General features: G+C 36.8%; 1 protein-coding gene across 1 annotated transcript in view; it reads left to right on the forward strand.

Annotated features, from left to right (window-relative positions):
* Window positions 1–19,949, forward strand: part of DIAPH2 (diaphanous related formin 2) — a 245,612-nt gene that overhangs the window by 134,312 nt on the left and 91,351 nt on the right. Inside the window, exon 25 of the mRNA XM_075763093.1 lies at window positions 10,160–10,325. Coding sequence (XP_075619208.1) covers window positions 10,160–10,325 — 166 coding nt within the window. The remainder of the gene's footprint in view (window positions 1–10,159; window positions 10,326–19,949) is intronic.

A 19,949-nucleotide genomic window follows, 5' to 3' on the forward strand; every position in this document is an offset into this window, starting at 1 on the left:
TATGGGATTCCAGGCAAAAATGCAATGTGTGACTGTGAAAGAGCTGGGTAAAGATCTATGAATTTTGTACAAGTATAGAAAAATAACCTGTAAAGTATTACCAAGCTGGAATAATAAATGGGAGGATTCTTTACATTCTTCTGTAATGACTCCTTTTGCCTTTCTTCTGTGCTGTCAGCTTCTAGTATGCGTTCTTCTAGCACTCCCATCAGTTACCCCTCATCTTGCCAGGGTCACATTGAAGTATGTGTTGTGGGTCTCAAAAGGCTTAAGAACTGCGAGGGAAGGTCAAGAAATAACTGATGTACACTGAGTGTGAAGTTATATCTATACCTATATCTGCCTGTTTCATTCTTCATCTGGTATAGTCTTATTTTCCTTATTTTTAACAGCTCTTACAAGTTCCATTTCAGAGCAAATGAAGCTAAATAGTCCACCTCGTTCATTCATGATGGCATTTTGCCATTCTCTTAAAAGGATATTTTTCACCTGTCAGACATGTCAGTAAATTCAATTCCTCTCGGCATGTTTTTGCAAAAGCAGTTTCAAAATTCTGGTGACTTCATCAGTGGAAGTAAAGCTGCCTTTTTTTTTTTTTTTTTTTTTTTGGTCAAGATGGGAGGTTTGTTTTGCTTTCAGGAGTTCTAGAGCTTTTAGAAATTGTTTTGATCTTTCTATCTTCTGTTAAAAATGGGAGTACGGACTTTGGGGATTATTTCCCTGTTACAATTATGGAAAAAACCCTTCTGAGGTCACCAACTTTCTTCTTCTGTGAAGGAAAAAAACCCAGGTTTTTTAGGTTAATACCTAGCTCTGATTTTGGAGTTTTTCCAATTTAAAAAAAAAATAATTATTTAATATGGGCACGATCTTCCTTTCTCTCTAGCCCGTGGCTTTATAAATACTGCCTTTTATGTGTTCTGTTTGAGGACCCAAGTGCTCTTATTTACTTTTAAAGTTTTCTTCTTCATGCTACCACAGGAAATTCCTAAATCAGCATCGTAAGTCTTTGAGCAGACTTTTCCAATATAAACCAATTTAAGAAACAGCCTGTGGAGCTTTGTTCCTTGGACTGAATATTTTATAAAATAGGCCCTTGTTTATCAGTTTTGCCTAGAGAGTTCCTGCGGGACTTATGGAGAAATGAGCGCTGATCTTTGCGTCCTGATTAACAGAAGTATAAATAAAAAAGGCAGAATTGAAATTATGTTGACAGAAGCTTTCTCTTGTGCAGAGTAAAGTGGCATATGTAGAATCAATGGAAATAGTCTTTTCATTATTGAGAATTTTGAATGCATGAAAATTAGGAATTGATATGATCGCTTAGAGCTAGGAGTAAGCAAACATTGACAGATTTTTCTAGTGTTTATCACGATGAAAGTTTTATGGCCATTTAGGAAGAAGTCAGGAAGTCTCATCTTAATTAACGTGAACTTAGGTGTGATTCTGCAATTTAGGGAGAAGGAGCCGGTCACAGCTAGCATTGTTATCAGATGGTTACGATGTTTCTGTGCTTCATTTTCATGAGCACAAACACTGAAATAGTGTCTGTACACAGTGAATGCAGTTGTGTTAAATAATTCTGTTAGTTAATGACTTCTTCAGGTACTAATGTAATGAAGGCCAGGGAGAGGAATAAACCTCTTTGCTCTGTGATAACTGAGAAGCAACTGTTCTTTTGTGAGGTTTTTTTCTGGGCTGTTCTGTCAGAATGCTGACTGATGAGGTAATTTGCTTTGTAATAAGAAAGAAATTCTCATATTGAGCTTTTTATGGGTATTTTATTAGTGAATCTTTAAGCTCTTCAGAAGTACGTGATTTTGTGTAAACAGATAAAATGGGGCTACTTCTGTGGGTCTTGGTTGCTTCGGGTCCTACTATGGGTAGGCAAAGTGTGTTGTAATGAAGATTTCTGTGATTTTTTTTCTATTTTTATTTTTTTTGCAGAAGAACGGCTTTCAACAGGAAGAAAAGATTAGGTATATAATTGTGATTCATAATTATCTGTGTATGCTCCAGAAGTCTTGTCTTCTGTGTAGTCAGAGATACATAATGTATGTAGTGTGAATGCTAAAATTGTTAGCATCTGTTTACATACTGATAGCAGGTGAAAATAAAGCTATCAGTGTAAATGACTTACTGTTATTAAAGCTGAATTTTTGTCTTCAGCTAATAAGTTCTGTTTGTGTTTCTTCAGTTCAATTCAAAGAATGCTCTATTATGGATGAGCTTGGAGATTAGAAACTAAGAGCACTGGTTCATCCTTCATTAAAGATGATGACACTGTTGAAGCAAACTCTCTCTTCTAGCTATATAAAACATATTTTTTGCTTAGTTTGGCAGTTCCTTGGTCCAGAATCCTGCTCTGAAATGGTATGCAAGAGTTTTGAAGTGACATAATGCAATTCCTATGGTTGAAATATTTTTAGTAAATTTTCACACTTAGTGGTAGTTGTTTGGCAATCATTACAAAAATATTTGTGTTCTTGTTGAAGTGTATTTCTTTAATATTAGTTGTAGATAAATGTACCTATGGGGGAGAAAAGTGTTTTGCTCTATGAACAGAGCATGGCAATAGATTAGCAAGAAGTCTACTTATGGTTTTAATTTCAGGTGATCATGTCAAGGGATTACATTCCTTTTCACGGATGAGTTTGAAGCATGGGTTTGGTTCTTTTTTTTTCAAGTCAGATGATGAGTTGGCTTAAGTGTGGATAGGAAGCTAAATCAGAGCTAGTGCAGATAAATAAACTCGATTATTTGGTTGTTATACTTGCTTTAGCCGAATTGTTTGTATCTTGTGAAATTCTGATGATAATGAGAATAATGCATTTTACTGAAAAACAAGTTTAAATAATAAAGACCATTCAATTTGTTGAAATAATGAACTATTCAGCAAGGTAATTTTAAAACTGGATGTTTATAGTTGATATGATTCTGACAACTGGTTTGTTCTTAGTGTTTTATGTTTCTCTTCACTTCTCATAATCTGATTTAATTTTGGCATGCTTGGAGTGGGAAAAGCTATATTTGGGTAAAGTACAATGTGTTAAACTTATTTGTAAATTGGGGATTTTTTTAATTGGAATGAAGTTGCATTATATATCCAGCTTAGAAGGAAAGAAATTATTTTAAGATGTTATATATTGAAGTTGAAATTATGTATAAACAGAGTAACCAAAGCCTTGTTCATTTAGATTTCCCAGAATCTCAGAATGGTTGAGGTTGGAAGGGACCTCCAGAGGTCATCTTGTCCAGCCCCTCTGCTCAGGTAGGGTCATCTAGAGCAGGCTTACAGAACCATGTCCAGATGGCTTTTGAGGATCTCCAAAGTTCCGCAGCCTCTCTGGACAACCTGTTCCAGTGCTCAGCCGCTCATTTAAGCTCAGCTTGGCTGTTGCTCAACACTTGATTCAGACTCAGAAATACAGAAGACCAAGTATGAATTATGTTGTGAATTTTCATTAGAGTACCTTTAGGTGTAAATGCAGACCCCTCTGTGGAAGCAGAGTATTCTAATTGTTTTCTGATTTCTTGCCTGCTCTACTGTACGCTTAATTTCCTTTTTGTTGCTAATTTTGTACTGCTGAGCATGTCAAGTGCCGCCTTTGAGTGAGGTTAATTTGCAGATCTGGTGATCCGCACATTGATATTAGTAAAATGCAACGTTTATGATGAGTGGTGTCATAAATGTTTTTAATCCCACTCTTGTATGCTTTATCTAATACATCATAAAGGCATACAAACAAAATTCAGCAGTTGTGTGATTATTTACATAATTCTTTCTGCCTAATTAGTTCTCCCCCAACTATGTCATTTCGGGCTCCACCAATTTTACTTTCAAGCTTTTTGAATAGGCAGTTTTTCAGCACGTTTATTAATTTTCCCACAGTGGCTGCAGTTATAAGTTATGGACTGAGCTGACTGACAATTAGTTAATGGAAGTAAAACTAACTTCTGTTTCTTCAAAACAGAAGACACCGTAAAGACTGAGTTTATAGTGTTAAAATTTATATACTCTGTGTTGGATTAATAACAAAGTTGTAATTTTATCAAAGCATCAACTATTGGTATGTTAGTTGTTCCAGATATATTTGTCCCTTTAAAGAGTTGTATTGTGTATGTGCATCTCCAAAGTAATAAGGTGGCATTATGATATGTGGCTGCATTCCCTCCTGTTTCAAATACTGCTGACATTAATTCCATAGTTCAGCTCAGGACAGGAGAGAAACATTCAAACATATGATTTGTCATGGAAATTTTAATAAGCTGGTTTTAATTAAACTGTATTATCTGAGACACAGAATGTTCTGATGGAAATTGTCAATTTTCAGAATAGTAAATGAGTACTCAAGAGTTTGGAATAGCTAACAGAATAATAAATTATTTCAAATTATAAATTTAGTAAAGCATGAAAGAATATACGTTGACATATATATTTTCAGGCTTGCAGTATTTAGGATTAGGAAGGCTCAGAGCTTTATCATTGTGTAATGATGTAGTTCCTGGACATTTTGCACTCCTCAATGCAGATTTATCAATCGGCAACTTAAAGCTAACAAACAAACACTACGTATCTTTCAAAAATGCATTATTTTAAGAAAAAAGTTATTTACATTGGAAATAGTTTTTCTTTTGCAAATTATGATTGACTGTAGTTTTTATCTAAAACCAGCCTGTCATATAAAATCTTAACTGTAGAAGCAAACAGAAATGCAGCTAAAAAGACTGGGGACAAATTTAAAGGAAATCATAGGGAGATTTATAATGAAGTCATGTTTCTGGTTTTTTAATGACGCTGTGCTGTCTTTTGAGAACAGTTTCTGTCTGTAATGAGTATTAGGATCAGTGTGTATAGTAGAGTAAGAAACCTTGATATATTCAGTAAAACTGAAGTTAACTGAAAAATAAGTAGATCAGATTATTTAAATAAAGTTTAGATGGCTTTGCTTTCCAGACTCCTGGAAGATCCCAGGCAGGTTATTTTTTACCTCCTCATTATAGTGCTAATTCATACAATATGCTAAACCCATTGATTCTTTCCCTGCTAGCTGCTGCTTTCTTAAATGAATTTTATTGTTTCAGCACAAACTTTTGAGAATCAAGCATAACATCAAAAACGGTTCCAATAGAATGCTGTTTTCACCTGTTTTCAGCTTCCTGTAACCAGTAGCTGGAAGGACACGTCGAAAGAACTTCTACTCAGTCTTTGCAATGCTTTTGGAAAGTGTTAAGTTTCTGGCAGGTATCTCCTTTTTGTGCGTTCTTTCTTCTTTTGGAGGTATCAGAGACATGAACTGTGGTCTGTTCTGTTGTTTCAGACCTGTGGTCAACATCCCTTAAATTCCATTTTTATAGTGACTATATACCCTGGAGAAGGGGCCTCCTTAACTGCTGGAACACCACTGCATTTCTTATAATTACAGTTAAATTATCAGTGTTCTTTCTACTGTGGTGTATTTATTGTTGGTGAATGCCAAGCAATCAGTGTTGGCTTTCATGTTCTTTGTAAATACAGACAGGAACAGGTCTTGCCTTTGGGTGAGTTTTTTGTGTGTTTGAGTACTTTATTAATCCTATTATTCATGTTATTGATATATTGATGTGAAATTAATAGCAGATGTTATGGTAGAAGTGATGACTTTCCCTCCAGCAGATTTGGGGTCTTTAACTTTGATTTCTCTGATCTTTCTTCTCATCTGTTTACATGGAAGAAACCAGTAGAAAGCATCGAAGTACCATGGTTAGTGGTCCTGATATGGACATAAAGAATTTAATTCTACTATTGATGGTAATTAGTGATTTTTTTAGCTCTGACATAATATAGTAGCATAGTGTCATGATAACATTTGTATCCATTGCTTGCTTAATTAAGTGAATTAATTTAGGCTTTGCACTGAAATGCCAGCAAACTGTAGTCATCCGATCGCATTTCAAAGTGTAAAAAATCATTGACTTAATGACTGAAAATATCTTTTCTGTAAGTACAGCTGGCTTTATACAGCCATACTGTTATTTACCTGTATGCTGATACTGACACCACACTTAATATTCTCGCTGCAGAAATTCTTATCCATCTGGGTATTTAAACTTTTTTTTTCCCCCCTTCCTGGTGGTGGTCATTGTGAAGCAAACCACAGAACTGGATGGAAACTGAAGGTGGCAGCTGTAATGCAAAATTTAATATTTTTTTTTTTTAAAGAATAAAAAAGAGAAAAAGGACTGGAAGTTTCCCAGCCTCTCCTTTAACAGGGAGCAGAGACAGGAAAAGTAGATAACGGAAATTTGGCAACAAAAGTTAATAAAGTAATAAGGATAATGGAAGTTAATGGTCTGCATTTACCTGCATCTTTGTAGTTTAAAAGACAGGACGTTTTCTTTCATTATTTGTTTGCATTTTAGTTTTATTCAGAGTTCTTCAGCAGCTGTGGCGTACAGTGAATTTTACTGGATTGCATCCTAAAGCATATATTGTTAACTCTTTGATACCAGTTCCTGAACAGTGATTGATTTATGGATTAATCTCAGGATGGTGTATTGAAGCCAATGAAATAGGATAGCACTTTGTGAAGACACCTGTAAATTTTAAACTGAAATAACACTTCTTCAAAAATTCAAACTTGACACTTAGAAAATCTCAGAGTAGTTTTGTGTAGTTGCCTTCTGCATTAGTATTAAATTGAAAAAGGAAATGGATTAAAGGGCATACACTTTCCTCTACCTAATAACCACTAAAATAAGTATTTAAAAATTTCATTACGGGTTAGATCTACAAAGTTGCCTAGATGGTAACCAGATATGGTTCCGTTATTGTTGCAGAGGTGTACTTCTTAATGGTCATAAAGCAGTAAGTCTCCTTATTTAGATTTCCAAACGCATTTTTCTTGGTTTATGTGGAACTTGGGGACACAGGTATGGTACTGAAGATGGGAGAATGTTTCTAAGTGTTTTTTTGTTTGTGGTTTTGTTGATTTAATTTTTAAAATATTTTTTCAAATAACAGTATTTACAATAAAGTCTTTTCTTAGAATTTTCTTCCAGTTATGAAAGAAACTAAAAAATGTGTGTACGTGGAAAAACAAGCTTGTGAATAAAGCAATTTCTCTTAGTTGAACGAGCATGTTTCTGTGATTTTTTTTTTGGTTCAGAATAGTAAGAATGAAACCTTGTTTACAGTTTCTAAATGAGCACTTGTTAAAGCTTCAATCTATATTAATGAAAACTCTTGGAATTAAGTATTTCTATTACGCAAAGTTTTGATACCTTAGATCTCTCAATAATGTTTTTTTCACAAAATAGTGTAGGCAAGGTTGGCTTTGCTTCTCTGGAGTGATTGTATTGACTAAGTCTTTGCAATGGCTTGAAGTGATGTTTCAAGTTACTAATAGAAGTATGAAGATTGTATGAAGCATGTAGAGCGTGATAAAGAGTAACTTTGTTAATATGACATGGGTATATGGCCAGAAACTATTGGCTCTACAGCACTGACTTGTTTTCTTCAAAATTAAGTATAATTAAAATACTGTATTCTCTCTTTGCTCATCATATTCATCTGTCTTACTGACATTCTTTTGTCTTACAAGCCATCTGTTAATGGTATTTCTTTTTTTTGCAGTTTGGTACTTGTTAGATAAAAAAATAATAATGTTGGGATTCCAGTATGCGTTTCTACATTGGTACTTTAAAATATCTTCTAGTTTCAGTAGCAGTACTGTTGGGTTGGGTTTTTTTCTTTTCAGTGCTTACTGTTTTATTTCTTCTGTTGAATGTGCAACATGAATGGAGAATTCGACTCTGGGAGATTAACTCTCAAAGAGTTACTTTCAAATCTGGAATATTAAAAGGTTTTTTCTTTTCTTGCAGACCTTACAGTCATTCTTAGTATATTAATTTAGTTTTACATTATATTATGTGAGGTTGTTTTTAAAGGAACCAGAGATACAATTTATATAATTACATACCTTTGTATTTCTTTTTCCTAGTACCTCTGGTGCGTTGTTCAAGACAGTAGTCTGCTGACTCTAAGGCAATTCATGTTTTTCTAAAAGTTTTAGACTGTGCTCAATAATTCAGTAATGTGCCATTATTACCAATTTAATGTATTCTTGCCATTAAACTTTCATTTCCTTTGGTACAGTTAAATGTCATTGAAGCCTGAACTATACCAAGTTTGTCTTGTATTAAGATGAGCAATTCAACAGTTCAGGCTTGAAATTCTAACCAAGCAGGTTAAACATCATTTCAATAAACTGAAAATATAGGTATTACAACTGTGTTTGCACTGGGATGAAACTGTGTAGGTAGATATTACTGTTTCAAAATCTTCATATTTATATATTAAGGTCCATCACACTGTTCATTACTACTTTTTGCCATTCTAAATGAACATTATGAGGTACGAAAGGATACAGCTTTCCTTTTATGCTACCGAGGCTTTAATGAAGAGAGGATTAATTGGAAAATAAGTTTCATAGGAGGAAAATGTGTATTATATGAAGTTTTAAATCATACTTTTAAGAACCAATTTTTAAATGACTATTTACATACCCTCCCTTTAGTTAAAGCAGGAAAATCCAGGTGAAATATTAGACCCCTTTCCAATGGAAGATATTTTCAGCTTTGTAGTGCTTGCGTGTAGCTTGTGAAGTGACAGCCTTTTCAGTACTCAACAGTATCCAGACTCTACAGGAATGTCATGAATAGAATATCCACCTGAATTTCCTTTATTCTGCAATTTGTTGACTGCTTTCCAAAGAATCCTTTTTGGGTTTAGTCTAATCTCAAAAATAAATGGTTTATATGGTTTCTCTGTATGTCTTGCTCCCCTAATTAGTTTCCAGGTTGTTTGTTATTTTGCAGAGAGATAGGGATCTCAAAAATATCGAGTAATTAGAAGTGTGATGCTAGGCAGAGTCTCAAATTAGAGTCTCGAGTATGGGGGAAGGTTGAAGCATGAGCTCTGCTGTATTAAGAATCAGAATCCATGTGGAAGAGAGTTGGTACAAGTAAAAGCCACAGGGAGTCAGGCTGCATGATTTTTGTAGTTCAGGGAATAACTTGTGTGTCTTGTTCTTGGGTTTTGATATGTACAGCACAACACTGTCATCAGCTACAATTCAGTATCAGCAGAACTAGTTTAATTGTACTAGCTGGTTTTTTTACAGTGCTTTGTGACTTTGTATCTTTGTGGATATAAACAACCACAACAGATGAAAGTAGCAAACTGAACCTTACTGCTTCAAGGCAAACAGGTATTTCCCTCAGTAGCTTGCACTTTTCCTCTATTTGCAAATGAATTGTTCTAAAAATATTTCATTTTCTTTTCATATGGGGGGGGGGGGAATTGCCACATTTTTTCTAAAAGGATTATGCCAAACTTATAATGATGACTGCTGGGATGGCAGTCAATCGCGGTTTCATTTCTAGACTTCCATACTTCTTAATGGAAAAAACCACTTCTGTTCCACGGTGTTTTTCTTACTAATAATTTTTCAAAGGTATTTGTCAGTTAACTGGGACAAGTGGATGGATATTCCATTTTTGTAAGTTCTGTGAAATTACATAGTTGAGAGCGTTCCCCAAATCAATGTACCTAGTACAGGAAGCCGGAGGCATGAGCTGAGCTGTGTGGCTAGGCATTAACGAATCCAAAAAGAAGAGATGTGTAATAAAAGGCAAAAAAATTAGTCATCATACTGTATAATTTTGTCATTGGCAGTTATGCATAATGTAAATTTTACATATATATATACACACACATATAATATAGGGATCGTGACATCACTTGAACAGAGTGGGACATCAGAGATTCTCTAAGCAAACTAATTTTCAGTATGTCTTTTTGTAGAATGTATTTTAAAAAATGAATCATTTATTAGAAGAAAAATGTCTGAGATACTTGGAAATTTTATCGAGTCAATTGTATGATCTATACAAATCTTCACCATTTGAAAGGGATCATTTAATGGAAAAGCGTGTCACCACCTTATGTTGATATGAACTTGCAGACATGTAAACATTAATATATAGAAATGTCATATTTGAAAGCAGAACAACACTAGCAAATTTTCCAGTTCTAACCTTTGTACTGAGTTTTCTTTACTTTTTTTTTACTGTTAGATTGAATTACATTTAAATCGTTTTCCTTAACAAAACCTTACAGCTTTGCTGAGAGTGCCCGAGAGCAATATGAAAAATTGTCCAACATGCACAACAACATGACTAAATTGTATGAAAATTTGGGAGAATACTTTACCTTTGATCCCAAAGCAATAAGCATAGAAGAATTCTTTGGTGACCTGAGCAACTTCAGAACTCTGTTTATGGTGAGTAATGTCTGCAATACATTATACATATTCTTATCTCTTCTTTCTCCCAATTTTAATTCTTTCCTCTTCTCTCTATTTCTCATGTTATGGTTAACTTAATATTTTGTTCTGTGGCAGGAAATTGGATGAATGTTTCTAGAATTATTTACATTTTGGTCACTGATAGCTATCGTCCTCCAGATGTAACTTGCCAACTCAACTGTCAGTGAGGTGGAGACACATGGGTAATTAGAAAATATTTTTCCTCTTTCAAAAAACTTGCCTGTTGGTTGATGCATAACAGGCAGGATACTGAAAAACATGATAAAATCAAGGCCTGAATTGACGTGTCTACATACCTGTTGTGTTAGCATCTGGCTGATGCCTTAATGATGCTGTGATGCTAAGGTTGAGTATTTCAAGATGTATTGCTGACACAACTTATGAAGTTCACTTAGATGCTTATATTAGTATTTCCAGTCATTCAGGGTGGTTGATGTCAGGGTATGGCTTTTTTATGGAGGAATTTAAGAATTTCATTTTAAACAGCTAAGTTTTTTAATGGCTTTAATGTCATCTTTCCTAGCGGCTGTCTGGGAGCCATAATGAGCTGCACCGTAGGAAGTGTTCAGAGAAAACAGATGCCTAGAATGTCACATTGTGTCTCTAGAGAATATTAACATCACTTGTAAATACCACCGTTTACCATACAGCTGTGGCTCACTGATCTGTCTGTTGCCTGTAGCTGGCTTAATTTATCATGTAATCACAAGGACTTTCAGTGTGATGGAGAAATAACCACTTTAAAACATAGTTTTCATACCAAGTTTACTTTATTAGAAAACTTCTACAAAATATTTAGCTATTCATTTTAAATTGGCTGATTTTTTTTTCTTTTTTTTTGTAAGCAAATTACCAATTCTTTTATAATTAGTAAGTATGCCAACACATCTGCATGAAGACACACAAGAACAGGAATACTTGTCATGAGATATTTCAGTGCATTTACTTTTTCATAAAACCAAGGCTTACATTTTTGGTGATTTTGGAAATTACTCTATTGTAACTACTTGAAACAGACCTCAGACCAGCAATGTCCAAATACTGTGATGAAAATCTGTCCTCAAGTGTGTATTTAAACTGCAATGAAGGTCATAGGATCTTGAAGGCAAATGTTTTCTAGAAGGCTTATTAGAATGAAAATACTTCCAATTGCTTACTTATATTTTCCTTCCTTTTGATTTTCTAAAGATGTGGCTGATGGCCTGTTGCTCTTCAGTGGTTATACTGGAATTTCTGTGGACAATATTTGAGATTCATATATTGCTTTGGAGTGACTGTGTGTGTGGGGTGGTGTTTTCAGTGTGTGAACATTAGAAATTAAATATCAAGTGCAGTAATTCTTCTAATAACAAAGCTGGAATATTTTTGTGACCTTTCCAAATGAATCAAAGGCAGAAAAAACCCAACCTACTACGTGGGGGAGGGTTGGGTTTTAGTTTGTTTTTCTTTAACTTGACTGAATTTCATGAAAAGTATTTGTGAGAATAGCCTGTCTAATTTTAGCTTTCAGTGCATCTCTGATGCCTGTACTTAAGCAGTGATTCTTACTTGGCCTGAATTGCCCTTTTTTTTTTCTTTGCAAATATTTGCTAATTTACTTCATTTAAATGAGGTTTTGTTTTAGGAACATTTAGTGAAATACTTTATTCACGTGCTTCCCAGTCTAGATTGTTCAAGTGGTGTATTTCATCAGAGAAGAATTTTAATTTCAATTGAGAACTCACTTCATTTGTACTTATAACAAAGCTCCAGATACCCAATTCTCACTGTTTTAGGAAGCTGTCAAAGATTAGGACAGTGCTAACTTTATTTTTAAGCACTGAAATAGCTAGCAGACACAGTAATGAAGGTATTGGGACCACTTGTGCAAACTACTGTTAATTATTATTTACACCTAATCCTCTGGCTAATGCTGTATAACACATGTATGCATCTTACTTCTGCAAATACTTGTCTATGGTTATGAAACAGTGGTGTAAATTGTATAAACTACCCTAATCATTTATACTGAGAAATATTATTTGGGTTTTATTTGCCAGCATCTCCTTTATTTTGCTCTTTATATGTGAGTGCACAAATACCTGCATTCTAAGTACTAGACAGTACTCAAAGCAGACAGCAGACTTGCCTTGATTTTATTATTATTATTATTCAATAGGAGGGGAAGAGACTGTTGTGAAAGTGTTTGGCACAGTTAAAACACCCTCTGTAGTCGAATCCTTTTCTTCTGCTAGATTTGATCTTGAATAAGCAGGTTTTCTATGTTTTCAGCAGATTGGAACTACTCTGCTTTTTTCAAATGTAATCTGTCTTTTGTATTTCTTTTATATACTAAATCAGTTTTAATGGACTTTCCTTCTGTGTTGTTTTTTTTTTTTTTTTTTAATTTTTATACAAGGAGTAGCTATGGACAAATCAAGAGTAATGCCTTCTCCTGGTAGCACTATGTAGTTGTGTACTAGTGTTTACTTGTTACTGAGGATAACAATAACTTCATGCCTACATCCTTATAATCCTTGGTATGAGGCTGTCATGTTCTGATAACATCTCATCAAAACCATTCATCTTATGGTGTAAATACACTCAACAAATTAAGGCATTGCAAGACATAATTGTCTTATTACCTAATTGACATAAAGTCCCTTCTGTGTTAAGGGGAAATCATTATAGATGCAAACTTCTGTTACTCCTAACAAAGGTCACAAATCCACCAGATGTTTCAGGGCCTAACTTCCTGCTTTTGGTTTTCCCATAAACCTATGTATGGTCAGCTCATCATCATAGAATTATAGAACAGTTTGGGTTGGAAGGGGCCTTAAAGACTTATACTTCCAACCCCCCCTGCTGTGAGCAGGGATACCATCCACTAGACCAGGTTGCCAAAAACCCCATCCACCCTGGCCTCGAACACTTCCGGGGTTGGGGCATCCACAGCTTCTGTGGGCAACCTGTGCCAGTGCCTCACCACTCTCACAGGGAAGAATTTCTTCCCAATATCTAATCTAAATCTCCTCTCCTTCAGCTTAATGCCATTACTGTTGTCCCAAAAGTGGGATTGTTTACCCGGTGTGCAGTACCTCAATATAGACACAGAACAGAGGTGTTTTATTTCATGTCTGCACAGAGATGGGTGCTAGGTGGTAATTCCACAAAGCTAGCACACATCCCTCATCCTGTCAGTCCATGCCCTTGTAAACAGTCCTTCTCCAGCATTCTTCTAGGCCCCTTTAGGTACTGGAAGGCTGCTATAAGGTCTCCCCAGAGTCTTCTCTTCTCCAGGCTGAACAACCCCAACTCTATCAGCCTGTCTTCATAGGAGAGGTCCTCCAGCCCTCAGTCATCTTCATGGCTTCCTCTGGACTTGCTCCAACAGGTCCATGTCTGTCTTGTGCTGGACACCCCAGAGCTGGACACAGTACTGCAGGTGGGGTCTCACCAGAGTGGAGTAGAGGGGCAGGATCACCTCCCTCGACCTGCTGGTTACATCTCTTTTGATGCAGCCCAGGACAGGTTGGCTTTCTGGGCTGCCAGCACACACTGCCAGCTCATGTTGAGCTTCTTGTCCACCAACATCTCCAAGTCCTTCTCCTGAGGGCTGCTTTCAATCCATTCTTCGCCCAGCCTGTATTTGTGCTTGGCATTGCCCCAACCCATGTGCAGGACCTTGCACTTGGCCTTGTTGAACTTCATGAGGTTTGCACGGGCTCACCTCTCCAGCCTGTCAAGGTCCCTCGGGATGGCATCTCTTCCCTCCACCGTGTTGACCACACCACACACCTTAGTGTCGTTGGCAAACTTGCTGAGGGTGCACTCGATCCCGCTGTCCGTGTCGCCGACAAAGATATTGAACAGTGCTGGTCCCAATACTGACCCCTGAGGAACGCCACTCATCACTGGTCTCCACTTGAACATTGAGCCATTGGCTGCAACTCTTTGAGTGTGACCATCCAGCCAATTTCTTATCCACTGAGTGGTCCATCAGTCAAATTCATGTCTCTTCAATTCAGAGTCAAGGATGTCATGCGGAACAGTGTCAAATACTTTGCACAAGTCCGGGTTGATGACATCAGCTGCTCTTCCCTTATCCACCAGTGCTGTAACCGCGTCATGGAAGGCCACTAAATTTGTCAGGCAAAATTTGCCCTTAGTGAAGTCATGTTGACTGTCTCCAATCACCTCTTTATTTTCCATGTGCCTGAGCATAGTTTCCAGGAGGATCTGCTCCATAATCTTGCCAGGCACAGAGGTGAGACCGACTGTCCTGTAGTTCCCTGGGTCTTCCTTTTTTCCCTTTTTAACAATGAGGGTTATGTTTCCCCTTTTCCAGTCAGCGGGAACTTCACTGCACTGCCACGACTTCTCAAATATGATGGATGTTGGCTTAGCAACTTCATCTGCCAGTTCCCTCAGGACCCACAGATGCATCTCATCGGGTCCCATGGACTTGTGCACCTTCAGGTTCCTTGGACGGTCTCAGAGCTGATCTTCTCCTACAATGGGCAGTTCTTCATTCTCCCAGTCCCTGCCTTTGCCTTCTGCCACTTGGGTGGTGTGGCTAGGGCACTTGCTGGTGAAGATTGAGGCAAAAAAAGTCACTGAGTACCTCAGCCTTCTCCATGTCCTGGGTAGCCAGGTCTCCTGTTTCCTTCTGGAGAGGGCCCATGTTATCTTATTTGTCCTTTTATCACTGATGTACCTATAGAAGCTTTTCTTGTTGCCCTTGACATCCTTGGCCAGATGTAATTCTATCAGGGCTTTAGCTTTCCTAACCTGATCCCTGGCTGCTCAGCCAATTTCTCTGTATTCCCCCCAGGCCACCCGTCCCTGCTTCCAGCCTCTGTAGGCTTCCTTCTTGTGTTTGAGTTTGTCCAGGAGCTCCTTGTTCATCCATGCAGGCCTCCTGGTGTTTTTGCCTGACTTCCTCTTTGTTGGGGTGGATCGCTCCTGAGCTTGGAGGAGGTGTACCTTGAATATTAATGAGCTTTCTTGGACTCCTCTTCCCCCCAGGACTTTGTCCCATGGTACTCTACCAAGCAGACCTCTGAAGAGGCCAAAGTCTGCTCTCCTGAAGTCCAGGGTAGTGAGCTTGCTGTGCGCCCTCCTCGCTGCCCTGAGGATCTTGAACTCCACCATTTCATGGTCACTGCAGCCAAGGCTGCACTTGAGTTTCACATTCCCCACCAGGCCCTCCTTGTTGGTGAGAACAAGGTCCAGCATGGCACCTCTCCTCGTTGGCTTGACACCTCTCCTCCTTGGCTCTTAGAATATTCATAGGATATTTATGTTTTTACCTAGTAGTAATAGCAAACTGACTGCAATAAAGTGCTTTTCTAGCGTGGTAAATTATCTCAACTAAATATCAGGACTAAGTCTCTATAAATTTATCTAGTTTATCAAGACAGAACTTTCAAGTTCTGTATTCTGGTTTGGAATATTAAATTTGCATTCCAAATAGAAAAGACATACCACAAATAGTCTTTCTGAATTTGTAGAAAAGTAGGGCTAATTTCTTGCATTGCTTTATAATTTTAGAAAGTGGACAGAATAATTTGCTAGGGTACTGTTCTAATGCTACATGTTGGTCTAAATAGTTAATTATATCCCTCTGATGCTATGGTCTTTAAAATTTTTATCTGTCCTTTTATCTTCTAAGCCTCTTGAAAAAAGTTATTAAATGAGGAAATGAACTTGGACCGTATGTGTGATGCATACTAATTTAAATAGTAATGGTTCAATATAAAAAAGTGAAAGCTGAGGCTTATGCATCTTAAGGAGACACTTTCTTTTCCTTAGCATCATTTGTGCTTCAGTCAATTCACTGGTTCAGATGTATACAGTAGTAGTAGCAATCGTAATTATGGCTTTTGAGAAATTCTTTACTTTTATTCACTAGAGCAGAACCTTGTAGACTTTAGTGGCATAAACATTCTTGTTTAGGGATTTAATTTTTTCCAGACATTTGAGGAAGGCCTAGGGCAAGCATTAAGAGTTCACAGTACGGTAACTTTTTTGTATAAGGAAAAAAGTGCGAAAAAAATTTGAATTTTCCAAAACATTTTGATGCTTGTGAGATGTTTCCCAGAAGGAAAAAGACATTAGATTTAAAGACAAAAATCAGAGATCACTGAAACTCATTTAATCTGTGGAATTTACTGTAAAAAAAAGTCATAACTACTGATAAGAATTCAGCAGCAATCAGAAAAGACGGAGGATATAGTGTCTCCAAATATTCCCGAGAGCATGCATTCATATTAAATGTGTCCAGTTCAGACTATTGTTATGCCTGCAAGCTTTCTCTAAGTGGTCTCATTAACTTTTTTTGGTATTTTGGTAAATGACTGAAGTATTGTCGTGGTTTAACCCCAGCCCGCAACTAAGCAGCACGCAGCCGCTCACTCCCTCTGGTGAGATGGGGAGAGAATTGGAATAGTAAAAGTGTGAAAACTCATGGGTTGAGATAAAGACAGTTTAATAGGTAAAGCAAAAGCCCTGCACATAAGCCAAGCAAACCAAGAGGAATTTATTCCCCGCTTCCCATGGGCACGCAGGTGTTCAGCCATCCCCAGGAAAGCAGGGCTCCATCACACGTACTGTGGGAAGACAAACAACATAACTCTGGACATGCCCCCTCTTCCTTCTTTCCCCAGCTTTATGTGCTGAGCATGATGTCATATAGTATGGGATATCCATTTGGTCAGTTGGGGTCAGCTGTCCTGGCTGTGTCCCCTCCCAATTCCTTGTGCACCTCCAGCCTACTCGCTGGTGGGGTGGTGTGAGGAGCAGCAAAGGCCTTGGCTCTGTGTGAGCACTGCTCAGCAGGAACGAGAACATCTCTGTGTTATCAACACTGTTTTCAGCACAAATCCAACACATAGCCCCATACCAGCTACTATGAGGAAAAGCAACTCTATCCCAGCCAAAACCAGCACAAGTATAATTCCAGATGTTTTTGGAATATTGATGATTTGTTTCTTCCTGTTTGTTGTTCTCCTATCTTAATCCTAATGCCTGTCTATTAATAAAGCTTGTTTCTTCTGCTACTAGCCATTTTAACTTAGAAGGTCAGAAGTCCTTCAGATTGCTGCTTCTGTTTGTGTTGCTAACATTTCTGCTGTGAACATTTATGACAACAAGACATACCAATTGAATCATGAGGTAATTTATGGTGGAGGGAGATGCTAAGAGGGTCATTGAGTTTGACATCCTGCTCAAAGCAGGGGTAGTGTAGAAAGTAGTTGAAGCTACATGGGACCTTGCCCAACTGAGTTTTGAGTATTTCCATGAATGAAGATACCATGACTGGGAGACTGTATTGAAGGTTTTGCTAAAGCCAAATTAAACAACATCTCTTGTCCTATTAAGCAAACAGCTAGTCTTTTGAAAACTCATGTTAAAGAGTTTTGATGATCATTAGAGGAAGTGCCATATATCGAATGGAAGAGAATGCCCATTTTTTATTATTTGAAATAAAAAATATATGCATACATCATCTTTTCTAATCACATGTCTTTTGCAAGTTGGACAGAAACAGTGTTTAATAAATGCATTTCCACATGGTCTAAGCATTCAGAAGTTGTTAGGCTGAATGACAAAAAAAATCTGGAACAGTCAATGTTGTTTTTTCATCTTTCATTCTTCTGATCAAAGTATATCAGCAATACAGTGGTTTTCCTTTTGGTCCAGTAGTTTCTCTTCAAGTTACTTTCAAACAAAATTTTCCATATAAGTAAGTTTGTATTCTGTTATCCTTAAATAACAGGAGGAAAGGAAATTATAAGTAGGCAGTATGCTGATACAGTAGCTGACCTTTCTCAGTTTGTGAGACACATTGATTGCCATTGAAACACTTTCTCTGCTTTTCCCAGCAATAGATAATTACCCCAGAAATCGACTTATCTGTGGATATTTTGCTCATTGTTTTATGTCTTTGAGACTGTCCAGGTACAAAGTTTCCAATTAAGTACCAAATTAGCCTTTTGTGCTTTGGTTTTTATCAATATCTCTACCTTCATGTGAGAGAGAAGTATTTTTTTTGTCTGTTCTGTGCTGTTAGGAGGAGAAAAAATCACTGCATAGTTAAGAATTCAGTCTGTGATACTATTAAAACTGCCCATCATATGATTGCAAGTAGCCAAATACGCTTGCAGCACCTCTGACCGAGCATCCAACCAAATATTCCTTGTGAGCCATTTCAGTTCATTGAGCTGCAATATACTGAATCAACCTAGAGATGCAGATAGAAGAAACAGAGTTTGTTTATTTATTATTCCATATCTGCTCCCATTTTATTCCAAGGCTTCTCTAAACATTTTTGCAGGAAACATAATTAGAGCCAAGGGTGTAGTGAGACAAGGTAATAAAGTTTGCATCACTTTACTCCTCTGCCTCTTACAGTTAGAAATCTTATCCCTCATGGCTGTCCTGCTTCTTGCTTAGTCTTTTTTTTAATTTTTTTTTTTTTTTTCCTCCTAAGCTTAGGTAGAATATTTAAAACTTTGAAGTGAGCTTTTAACTAGATTTTTCCTGGTACTCGTGTCACCTTTGTCTATGTTTACTTCTTTGATTTTGTGCTTAAGTATGTCTTGATAACCTCATTGTATTCAAGCCATATCACAAGAAATAAGTAAAGCACTTCAGCATGACTTTCCTTTGTAAATGGCACATGATTCAAAATGAAGCCTGGAGAAAGAAAAAAAAAAAAAAGAAAAAAGTATATTTATTCCTCTCTTGGAGCTGACGATTACAGAAAGATTGAATCAAAAATAACAATAAGGGTTGGATTTTTTTCCTCTTTGCAGTTAAAATAGTAGATCCACTGAATAATAATACACCTTTTATATTTAGGACTATTTTGAAGAAGAAATGTTTTTTAGATTTTATTGATTTAGTCCTTTCTTCCATTGAAAGTAAAAACAAATTTCTATTGTCCTTGAGGACAATTGAACCTGATACATTTTGGTTTGATAAAGTTTCAGGCTCTTATCAAATAATGGTTAATCAGTTGCTGGAAGCAAGATGCCAGTTTGTTCTTTTCTGTTTTGGTTCTTTGCTTTAACCTGCTGTCTCACAGAGTTGGTATCAAATGATCTGAAATAGTTTTAGTCTGTCACTTTCTGAGTGTTTCTGTTGGTGTTAGAGTATTTAAAAATGTCCCCCGACTCTGTCATGCCTACATTTGGAAATGGACATAAACTTCCCTTTAATCAGATTGTGTGCCTTGTGGAATTTGTATGAAATATATACTTTAGAAGGGAAATGTTCTTTTTTCTTGTACAGTTCTTAAATGTTTCAGATTTTGTTTGCTTTGTGGGTTCCTCCTTTAATGCAGATAGTCTTAAAGGTCAATTTTGAGTCTAAAAACTCCGGCATTATAATAGCATCTACAAGAATGATTGGATAAAATTTGAAGCAGTTACAACAGGTATTTATGGGTGTAGTTGTTATGAAATGCAGAGAAGCTTTTTGCTTCAGTGAAGTGGGTTTTTTTTTATCTTGTAGACAGTTTTATCAGTGGTGACTGCTTCCCTCACCTAGAAAACATTTGTATAAATGCAGGTCTTTGAATAAAGAATTAATTCT

The sequence above is a fragment of the Balearica regulorum genome, chromosome 11 (genome assembly GCF_011004875.1).
Source record: "Balearica regulorum gibbericeps isolate bBalReg1 chromosome 11, bBalReg1.pri, whole genome shotgun sequence".
NCBI classification, from domain to species: domain Eukaryota; kingdom Metazoa; phylum Chordata; class Aves; order Gruiformes; family Gruidae; genus Balearica; species Balearica regulorum.